The sequence below is a fragment of the Ostrea edulis genome, chromosome 1 (genome assembly GCF_947568905.1).
Source record: "Ostrea edulis chromosome 1, xbOstEdul1.1, whole genome shotgun sequence".
NCBI lineage: Eukaryota > Metazoa > Mollusca > Bivalvia > Ostreida > Ostreidae > Ostrea > Ostrea edulis.
The window spans coordinates 48,886,006-48,898,322 of NC_079164.1; the positions used below are offsets into that span (position 1 = coordinate 48,886,006).

Genomic DNA, 12,317 nt, shown 5'->3' on the forward strand with positions numbered 1-12,317 from the left:
GTTAATCAGTGAACCCCACCATTATGTAAAAAAAGTAGCAGACCAAGAATCACGTGACTTGCATAGGCAATAGAAATAGGGCAGACAGCATCCGGTCAATAGTTCGTAAGCTGTTGACCAGTCAATATACCACAAGTGTGAGGATTGGAGTAACATTTAAAATGTTGGTTCTAGATCATGTTAGTTTTATATAGGAAAAATAATAATGTGTATAACAAAATAATTTATTCTATATCACTATCACAGCAATGCACACGAAAAAGGTGACGACACCTTATAGCGGGGTTTTCCGCGGGTGTAAACTTTGGTGATTTTCTATCTTATGGGTATAGAATCATTTCAGAGGAATATTTTCTTGTGGATACAAAGTTTCAAAATATAAAAATTGATAAGCAGTGTAGTGTTAATTGCTCATCTCAAAACGTTTGCTGTTGTCTGAAACAGCCGCCATAAGAACTGTTTAAATTTGCGTACAAGTGTATGTCATAACTTATTGATGAAAATTATATTTCTTTTCATAAAAGCATTCGAATCATGTAATCATAATTATGCAAATAAGATATCAGCTACTGCTTACAGTGTTGCACAGTATATACATTCTGTACGAATGCTGTTATACTAATGTGTTTCATACCAATTGTTTGGCCGTTCATTACACCCAGATGTTGACTACGGATTACTCCGTTTACTTGATCAAAATATAAGACTCACAGTGGATGTGACTGGTCGATAGGGGATGCTTACTCCTCCTAGGCGCCTGGTCTACCTCTGGTATGTCCAGTGGTCCGTCTTTGCCCTACTATTGATTTTGTATTGAAATTATTCTTTAAAGGAGTTATGAGCTTGATTACTGTTCGTTATCTTAACCGTTTCATTTAACTATCGAGCATGTATCTCTACCGGTGGAGTCCCCGATGTACTTGTCGCTCGATAGATGTTCTTCCATGAATATAAACATTAACGATGCAATACTGGCTGACACGTTGCCCAATATAAAAAGATGTCACTCTGTGGAGTCTATAAGGGAGCACAGTGTTGGTGTCCCTTGGATCATCCTTTCTTTAGAATTGCATTTTCTAAACAAAGACAATTCTTTTCATCTTGTTTCGAAAATTATCCATAGACATGTCTTTTTAAAATATGCATTTCATATTCATGAATCGCAAAACAAATAAATGAGAGTAGATTATTCAATCTAGTTGTTTTTGTATTGATTTCGTTGTAAAAACCAATCATTAATATTTTACAAGTAATTTTGACCCCCCCCCCCTCCTCCAAAAAAAAAAAAAAACAACTAAAATTTTCCTCCAAAAATTTTATTTGCCCTCAACAGCCATACAATGTTCACAATTTGCACGTTTGGTCCCTTTACTTGTGTTTAAGTTATTATTTAAAATGCAATTTAAGAATTTGTAATTGAATCCAGCAACATTTTCTTTCTTTCGTACATATACATAGTTTTGAACAGTTTTCAAAACAAAGAGGTTTTGAATCATATTGAAAGAGATCATTGTTCCAAATGAATGTCTTTAAAAATTTCTCTCTCTCTCTCTCTCTCTCTCTCTCTCTCTCTCTCTCTCTCATTTGTTAAAGACAGAAATAACTTCACCTTAAAAAGGCACTTTTATCATCTTAAAAATGCAGTATTTTGAACATAGCAGACATTTCTTTGAACATTTCATAACCGATATGTTTTTGTGTTTAAGAATATTATTCAACACCTTATGTATTATACTTCTTATCCAGGAAGCCTTTACTACAGAAAATTTACTCGATATATACCGGTCGACAGGTGATGCTTACTTCTACGCACCTGATCCCACCTCTGTTCGTTTTTATCCAATTCTCTATTTTGTATTGCTTATAGGAATTATGAGATATAATGATCACTGTTGCGTTATCTCCCCTTTCAGAAAACATTATATACCAATTTAGATAGTGCTAATGAATATTTAATCGTACATGTTCTGAAGAACGTCAAATTTCGTCTTCTCCAAATCTTCAGTACACTTTCGTGTTTCTCTTGTTTATTTGTCCATTTCATATCACAACAGATATCCTTTTCATGTCGGAGATATATACCTCATAATTTTACGTATCTTCTAGCAAATTTAACACTATGAATATATTCTTCATTTCTAAGATGCGTATCAATAAGCATTCTGTTTTGACCAACTTTTCGGATATGTTTTGGCAAAATACGTTTGAAATTTCTCCTTCACAACAATGAGGATTTAATGGATCAGGTAGTGTATCTTTGTAAGGGTTTTGTGAAGTTTGGAATCCGTTATAGGCACCACAACTCATATCCATTCGTCCCATTGACTGTAATATCAAGTATGTTTAAAACTGAAGCGTGATTTTTAAGAATTTCATCATTTGAAAAGGAACTTGGAGAATAAGTAGGATTACCAAATGTGGAATTAATGCCAAGTTCGTTTGAAATAAGTTTTAATAGAGACCCAACCAATCTAATTCAATTGTAACCTATATCATTCTTGTATCACTTCTGGTTTACTAATCACATCAACTTCAAAAGGATTGCTTTGCGGCATTTATAATTTTTAACAAAATGATTGGTTAAGATTTTTTCAGGAGTACATTGTTTGTTTACCTACATAGAAGGAAGAAGAGAGATATGGTACTTTTATAATTAGTATAACAATCACATGAATCATTGTTATACGTCGACAATTCCTCCACATGTATATAAACGTGAGATCGGAATAAACAGTTTATGTAAAAGGATGTCTTTGTGGTATTTAACATTTAAAGAAAAAGGATTGGTTAAATAAATTCTCAGGAGTGAATTGTTTGTTTGTTTGTTTATCTACAGAGAATGAAGTAGAGGTAACTATTACATAATGATTGTCGTCCGTCGGCAATTCATCGTGAAATCGGAATGAGCAGTCATGTAAATTACCAATGTGTATTCCATTAATGAAAGGTAAATATAACGAACAGTGAGCAATCTTATAATTCCTATTAGAAATAGAAAATAAAGAGTTGGACAAACACGGACCCTGGACACACCAGAGGGCAAACACGGACCCTGGACACACCAGAAGACAAGGACCATGAACACACCAGAGGTGGACCAAGCCAGGGATCAATATGATTTATTCTGTTTTTAACAACTATTATCCTTTTCGTTTCAAAAGCTCAAAGAATTGAGATAGACTAGTCTTAATCAAAAATTAAATGTTTTCATCTATGGAATATAAAACTAAATTTCACTGAAGCAAATATTTCATGAAAATGGAGTTTATGAACAAGATCAAGGCAATGAACATCAAGCTCATAAATCCAATACAGAATACAAAATCGGAAACGGAGGAAACATGGAGATACCGGATATGCCTAGGAGAAGGAAGCATTCCCTGGTGACCGGTCCAGGCCCTGAAACATTTTACTTTACCATTTTTCCGTACGTTCACCGTGCGCTCTCCGTTGACAGATTTGCGCTCACCGTGCGTTCACCATTCACAAATCGTTCACTGTGCGTTCATTGTTTATTGTCATTCGGAACACCAAAATGAAAGGGTCGATCTTCAAAGCAAGGCAAACATGAAGAATGAACGTGTGCGTAAGAGTGAAGTGAACTTTTATTATATCAGAAATTTAAATGTATCAACTCCTTTCCTCTTGCATCGTTTGTCTCTAATATAAAGATGTAATTTTTCTCGTACATTTCTGTCCCACATATCATATACGTGTAGTTCAGTAAAATAAACAGTTTTATCCACATCAAAAATATACAAATATCGTACAATCTATAATTATGTAATTCATGGTCACATTATTTATTTTGTAAGTATTTTGTAAGTAAAGTATGTACATTAATTCTGGGATTATTTCCTCGGATCGATACACTGTACGTGTAGTTGCAATAAAGTGAATTAGGTAAATTCTACTTGGGAATGAAGCTTTTATACTATTTAGAAGCGTTCAGGTGTCAACACGAGGCACATATACCACCCGTGTTGTTTGTTTAATGTATTCATCTTGACTACTTTCGGGGATGTTTTTTAATTGTATGAGATTGATCACTGTTCGTTATCTTCACCTTGCATGTAATACAAACGACGACGCTGGTAAATTTTGAAGTAATCTATGTACACTTGTACTTGATGTCACTAGAGTACTAATTAATAGACTATCTTTATTTACATACATTGTATACAGTCAGGTATTAATAAATTAGATATTATGTATTTTTAGTCAAAATGTAATACATGTAGTATATGGAGATGACGCACTAATATTCATGATTTATGAAAACGTCAAGAATTCTAAACATTATAGAATATATTTTTTCTACTTTCCATGTATACACGTATCTGTACATGTAATGCTGTAAACAATGCACATAAAAATCTCTTTTGTTTGTCTATGATTGCTGCGTGCATTGCTGTGAATTTTACGACGATTTCATGAGAAATATTCATCCAGTACTTGCACAGAAATGTACTATGTTTTGTTTAGACTGTACATACAGATACCAGATTATAAAATAAGTACAATTAAAGGGAAAATCCGAAATATTTCGAATGAATATACCATTTTGCGTTCACCGTGCGCTCACATTTCACTTGGCGTTCACTAATTTGCGATCAGCGTTGGCTCTGAGTGTGCTCACCGTTTGCTCTGCGTGCGTTTACCGTGCGTTCACCGTTCGCTCACCGTGCGTTTACTGTTCAAGTGGGAAATTAGAACGTTTCAAGGACTGTCACACCTGCCATGAGTCTTCTACCCTGATCACACAGACGGAGTAATACTATACTTTTTTCAGTATGAAAGGAATGACCAAAGAATTGGTATGAAAGGCATCATACAACATCCAAACTAATGGCAGATATATTTGGAAATACGATCGCTATAACGACCATGTAGAAATTTGGTGATGCTGACTTTGAACGAGATTGTTGAAATTCCTGCAAGACCAAGCACTTCATTATACAAGGAACATGTTCTCGCGTATCGAATCAGTTGTGAGACTTAAAAAACCCATATGCAGGTGATCATGGAATATTGATACATAAAAGTTGATGATGGAACAGCAGAAATCAAGCCGTTTGTCATAACGTTAAATTGTTAGTTTGTCATCAACGTCTGTTTAGTAACACATCTAAATATGAAACAGACGTGAAAGACAATGATTATGTTTTTATTTCGAGTTCACTGCTATAGATCAAATCGACATACAATGAAAATGAGTATTGGACAAAGAGAGAATAGTCGTCGATGTGTACAATGTACACGTGTGATAAAGCCGGCAATCCTAGATCTACTGTAATAGTTACTGATGAGCCATGTGACGCTCTCCCAATTTGTGAACATGCTTTTACCTTGCATAAAATTCACACAGTTGACATTCCAAAAAGTTGACAAGTCTGGAACTGTCTCATTCTGTAGTTTAAGTTGTAGATCCAGGAGAAATAAATCACTGTCCATCAACGATTATATACATGTACAGTCAAATAACATCGATCTTATGGTGCTAACTGAAACATGGTTAGGATTGGATAGAGAAAATTCCGTTTTGTCTGAACTTACACCAGACACGGACAAACCAAGGCTGGAACGTAGGGGCGGGGTGTGGTGATCGCTCACACAAAATAGAGTAGTGTGAGGCCTGTGAACGAAGATATTAAGTATACACATTTTGTACATCTAGATTGATCTGTTAGTGTCAAAAAGAAATTCGCCATCGAGATTGAACCATCTCCGGAATTCAGTTTTCTTTGAAGAATCGACCAACCATCTAGATAACCTTGTGTTAATTCCTGATCAGTTACTAATCACCGGTGATCATAAATTCCATCTTCAAGATCCCAGTGACAAAGATACCAGAACGTTTACAGACCTTTTAAATAAACATGGATTATCGCAGCATGTTTCCGATGCAACACATTTCAGATATGCTGATAACCAAAGATGATAGCCCAACTTTACATGAAACTCAATATACTCGCTTGTAAAATTTTGATCTCCTTTTGTGGCCCCACCCTGCTCCCGAGAGCCATGATTTGAACAAACTTGAATCTGCATTATATTAGAAAGCTTTCGTTTATATTTCAACTTTTCTGGACTAGTGGTTCTTAAGGAGAAGATTTCTAAATAACTCCACTCTATTTTAGCATTTTCGTGATTATCACCCTTTGAAGAAGGGCGTTGTCCATCATTTTAACAAACTTGAATCTCTTTTACCTAAGAATGCTTTTAGCCAAGTTTGATTGAAGTTGGCCAGGTGTTTCTTGAGAAGTTGAAAAATTTACATACAGACAGACGACAGGTGATCAGAAAAGCTCAGGTGAACTAAAAAGGGATGCAATACTTGCAATATAGGCATGTATTTTCGACAGAAACTTAATATCCTAGCCCTGGACCTTTAAACTCAAAATTAAGGGTCTTCTTTGAATAGTAGTATGATCCGGAACACAACCTGGTCTAGATAATAGCGTTTTATTTTCATATCTTAATCCATTGATATAAATCTATATAGCAACAAAATACATCAAGCTCCGGTGAAAACGTACACTTGTTCATGCGCAAGCATAGGATCCTGTTTAAAGTTGTATGACCCGATGTTCATATATTAATTTTGTACATAATTACTTTAAAGCAGATTAATTACTTTATAAAGTTATTAACTTTCCCTTAATTACATGCTTGAAAACATCTCCATGTAAAATAAAACATTGCCAATATTATTTAGAAAGTAAATATAGTGGGTACATATATAAATCATCCCATAATAGACGTCTATATATAGACCCACGCGCGTCAGGGGAATCCCAACATGATGTATAAACTCACACGCAACGGTCTAGTTTTAAGGCTGAAAGAGCGTAAAACAATGAATTACTAAGGGGTATTTGATATTTTTATTTTAATTAAACTTATGGTACGGTACTGTTATAACAAAATACACAGCTTTCCACAGATACGACCATCGATGATCTGAAAGTTTGAACTGATCACGTGAATGTCACTTGAAATGGCAGAGTGACGCGGTTATTTGTAAACATCGATTTAAAATCAAATAATTTAGGTTAAAACATGTGAAATAATTTATGATATGTCGTACAGCCTCATAACTATATACATACGTTCGATGATTTAATAGCGTTTTTACGAGATGGAAAAAATATTGTAATTCGGACCATACAGCTTTAACCTCACTTATGTTTTCTGTCTCAGGGTCCACGCAATGATAGATGTATATGCGCATGTAGCAAAGACATCACTTATATGTGACAAGTACATCACTTGACTAAGTCAGATGTGGTCTTTATATCTTTATTGTCCCTCTGCTTCACTTTCGTCGTTGTCTTGAGAACTCTCGTAGTCTTCTTCCCGTATGGAATCAATGAAGTCGTCCCCCTCCAGTCTCGTGCACCCATTATCTGCTACCTGTGGTGGAGAGCACCCCCACTTATCAAAGAATGGCTGCAACATGTGCACTCATTCCCACTAATCGTGTACCAATCCAGCACTTACAGTACCAAGCACTGGTTTCATCCGTGTCATGTACTCTATCCAAAAAGCCTTTAATTCTTATTCACATCAAATAAAACAATCCTCATCTTGTCAAACGAAAGTAAAGTGTGAATGTGGATTGTGCTCACTCTTAAAGACCAACACACTTACGCCTAGAAAACTTTTGTATATAACCATATATTATCATCGTCTCAGTGTAATATTTTTGTAAGACTACTACTTTAGTGGGCGTTAACGAATATGTTATACACCATGGTGCATATGCATGTCCACTTCTTCACAAAACGATCAAACACCATGATGCATTATATATATATTGATCAAATATTCTGACTTTAGACTCAACAAGATTTTTGCTAATGTTATCCATTGCATTGAAATTATGGTGTTTTTACCCTCTTCAACTAGGTGAAATTGTGTTCATTATAGTACGAAGTACCGTCTATCAATTTAGAAGTTATGCTTTCATCGCTGTGATATGGTTCCTGATGGTGAAAACACCCATGAAATTTTCTATCTTTCTTACAATGACTTTGCACACCTGATTTCTTGGAAATATAACGATAACCGACATTCGACGATCCTCATCTCCAGATGACCTCAGAATAGATAGAAGCAGAAGTCATAGGTCGTTTGAATGAAAGGTGAAGATAACGAACAGTGATCAGTCTCATAACTCTTATCAACAATACAAAATAAAATATAATATAAAACCTTTAGAAACAGAAGTTCATGCTAGGTAAAAGTTGGCATACTCATTATTTCCTAAAATTTTGATTTGTACTGTTAGAAATCCTATTCAGACTAGATAAAGAAAAGCTCTATTTAATTTTTAATTGATGGAATTTGTTATAATAACTTCCATAATCTTGATGTTTTACATTTCGGAGAGCAAATGCATAAGTATATGCTAATTTTTATTTTGATGGACGAAGTTTCAGTTTGTTCAAATCCATTAGCAGACAACGAAAAGATTACAAATATAATAATGAAAACATATATTATCATTGAATGACGTCAGTGATCCATATACAAACAAGCAATATTTCCAGATTGTTTGTGTACAATGTAGCAGCTCTAATGTTTCAAATAATTAGAGGAATAATTCATGATACATGTAGTTTCTTATTGAATAATTATCAAAAACAATGATCAGTTGAAAATATTTACTTTCTTGTTATCATAACAACTCGTGAGTCATCCTTATGAGATTTGCTCCCTAAATACAATAGTAGTCTAGAAGTAAGGGAGTTGAATTTAACTGATTGATGCTTCATCCTTGAAAATGGAAGAGATATCCAGAATTAGTTCTGCTATTTTAATTTCTCGTAGTAGAATTTGAAAAACCAACATATTTTGAATTTTATATGGTATGGATCTGAATGATCACAAATACTTGTAGTAGAATTTGAAAAACCAACATATTTTATATGCTATGAATCTGAATTTCATTTTTTATCAATACAAATTGAAATTTTCATTTAAACTAACAGAATCTTAAACTGTTACTGTTTGAAATTCCAATTTGAACTATATGAGAAAGATAAGATAACGAATCCCATAAATCCTATAAAAATACAAAACTAAAAGCGCAAACATGGACCCTTGGACACACCAGGGGTGGACTCGGGTGCCTAGGAAGAATAAACATTCCCTGTTGACAGGTCGCACCCACAATGAGCGTTCTATCCTGATCAGGTATACGGAGTAATCGATAGCCAAAAACAATATGTAAAGATTGGCCTTACCATTGGTATGAAAAACGCCAGACAGCATTCAACCTAAAAACATGTTGTATTTCTAAATAAGATCAATATAGCGGGTAGAATTTGCTTTGCGAAATGCTGTCTTTAAACGAGATTGTTGAAAGCTCAGTAACAACAAGTGATTTCTCAGTACCTGCCTCGATTTAAAAATCCACATTCAGTAAGGTTGTGTAAGTATGATTGAACATTGAAGTACAATTCACGAGCTGTAACGATGAAAGGACTTGTCAGCATTGTCGCCAAGTAAATCCGACACATTAAAATATGTACTAAGTATTATTATACACTTTCAATTTCATTTCTTTTTTTTTTCTTTTAAAAGTTTGCGGACATATATCACACGATATATGCCCGGAAACATTCCGGCCCGGAAACATTACGTAGCAATCAATACACAAGCCGTTACTACGCCGTTAATTTTCAAATTTTTCGTGTTTTTCATCTTTTACTCAGCTAAACCAATAAAATTGTTAAAAATACAATTATTGTTAGTTTCTAAATGAAATTGAAAGTATATACATGTAATAAAAATGTTATAGACTTTGTATCGGATAATATGACGACTTCGTTTATTGTCGCGGACGTACCTCGAAAGCTCGGTCCGTCTACGCGCCAAAAAACTCGGTCGTCATATTTTCCGATACAAAGTCTATAACCTATAAATATTACATATTTGCGATCCACGTGTCAATCGATGTGACGTGACGTCATTTGGTATATTTACAAGACATCACGATTTAATGCTTTTATCTATGTGGATTAAGCAACACACGCACCCCCAAATGAAATTTTATTTATAATGAAGCAGCAAACGTTACCAGTACTTGATGCATCATTATTTTGCATAATATTTCTATCGTTGTATCGGAGTTTGTATTGAATTTTTACCCTTAGTGTTTTGTGTATTTACAAGTAAGAAAACATGTCTTCTTTTATTGCTTAGACACTTTACACTTAATACTTTAACAAAAGTATTTTATTTTGCACATTTTATTCCGTTGGCTTTCTACCTCACAGAACATAACATATTTCATACAACTTATTAGTGCTGCAATGTCTTGAGTTGTCAAGGGGGCGTGTCCCCATACCAAGTTATGTTATACGACATGTACTATTTTTCAGTGTGCTCAGCCAATGAAATTGTGTGTTACAAATAAAATGAATTGTTATTGAATGTTGCTAATTACATTGATGTCTGTATACGCACTCTTCTCTATATAAGAGTTAGGTAATGAAACAATAGTATCACAGCCATGTCGATCACAGAACATCATAGATGGATTTCATCCTTGGGGAAAGGAAATAGTTGTTTAAGTGCAGACAAACTAGTTTCCTTAGATAGGGAACATGCACAGGAGCACAACATTCGGAATCGCTCTGTTTCTATGCCAATATCAAGCGTGTTGGCACTTGCCGATGTTGAGTATGACATTGAGAACAGAAGATTTAGCTCTCCCGATGCCTTGATACCCCGAAAGACCAACTTTTCTCATCAGACAAGACTAAGAAGTATTCAGCTCAAGAAGTCAAATCATCGACAAAAGAGAATAAGCAAAAATAATGAACAGTCAAAGACCTACAAAGTGGAGAAAGTCGTCCATACGAACTTGGATATCAAAGAAAGCACCAAACTGATTGAAGTGTATGGAAGATATAATGTTGGAAGAGCAAGCTTCATGCAACTCTTGAAATCATACCATCCCCTAGATACTAGTGGTACGGAAGTTTGCATTTGTACAATGTAAATATTCGTATATTTACATGCTAAGATATAATTACTTAATGTATCTGGTTACGATATGTATATTTTGAAATTATTTACAGATGAGAAATGCAGCAGAATTGTTTTGGAAGAAAATGACACAAAGACTTGTCTGATCTTCAAGGCTGTCGAGATATGTCGGGAAAAGGTTAGATCGTTTACAAATTTTATAAATACATGCTATTATCAAACATTTAGTCGTCTGTGCAATTTCTATTGTTTAGTAGAATGAAGTTTGAAAAAAACAATCTTTCCATTTTAGACAATAGAAGATGACGAAGCAGACGTCTGTGTTGTGATGTTCGCAGTGTCTGACAAAGCATCCTTCCAGTACGCCAAAATGTGCGTGCAGAGCATACGAAGAACCCATCGGGAAGATGTGCCCATATTTCTTGTGGCGAACAAATCGGACATGATTCGATACCGCAAAGTATCGACAAATGGTAGATTTATATTCATCATCTCTTCTGTTGTCAAATTCATTCTCAACGTGTATATTGCGTATGATAATTATTGAAAATTTTCAGCTTTTGCTTCTGTAATGATACTTTAATCTTTCAATCACCCTTTCGTCTATTATATCGTTCAATCCTTATTAAACACCCAATAATAATTCATTCCCAACCCGTACATACCTTTATATACGGTGCTGATTTATTATTTTTGTTTTTTATTTTTTCAGATGCCGTGAGGGTTGCCGACCTTCATAAATGCCAATATATTGAAACATCTTTGACTCTGAATCACAATGTAAAGGAATTACTTCGAGGCATTCTAAAAGTTCAAGTTGAGATCTCAAAACCCAGAACACGCTTCCTGAGGCTTCGGCGAATAGCCAAAGCGTTTCGGAATAGGATGAAGCGTACTTTCTTTAAGTAGTTGTATAACTGTAGAACTAGTGCTGAAATAAAGCATTATCAAACGTTTATTTGCTTGTCATTGTAAATAAATTGTTGTATTAATTAATCTATGAAGGTTCATGTGTGGCGTGATAAGTCATTACTGAATTACTGGTGCTTATGTTCGCTTACTTATGAATGGAAGGTGAAGATAACGAACAGTGCTCAATCTCGTAACTCCTATAAGGATTACAAAATAGAAAGTTGGGCAAACACGGACCCCTGGAGAATATACCAGAGGTAAAATTGAATTTTATCGTGTCACACCTGCTGTGACACGGGACCTCGGTTTTTGCGGTCTCATCCGAAGGACCGCCCAATTTAGTCGCCTTTTCCACTTCTACTTCTACCAGTAAGCGGCCACCGTCAAAATGATGACTATTATGC

At 34.8% G+C, this 12,317-nt stretch overlaps 1 protein-coding gene across 1 annotated transcript; it reads left to right on the plus strand.

Annotated features, from left to right (window-relative positions):
• The first annotated feature begins 10,522 nt into the window (after nt 1-10,522).
• Nucleotides 10,523-12,095, plus strand: LOC125646834 (GTP-binding protein GEM-like). Its single transcript, XM_048873424.2, has 4 exons — nt 10,523-10,985; nt 11,094-11,179; nt 11,294-11,474; nt 11,714-12,095. The coding sequence occupies exons 1-4, from the start codon at nt 10,523-10,525 to the stop codon at nt 11,908-11,910; spliced, it is 927 nt and encodes a 308-aa protein (XP_048729381.2). The 3' UTR covers nt 11,911-12,095.
• The last annotated feature ends 222 nt before the right edge of the window (nt 12,096-12,317 follow it).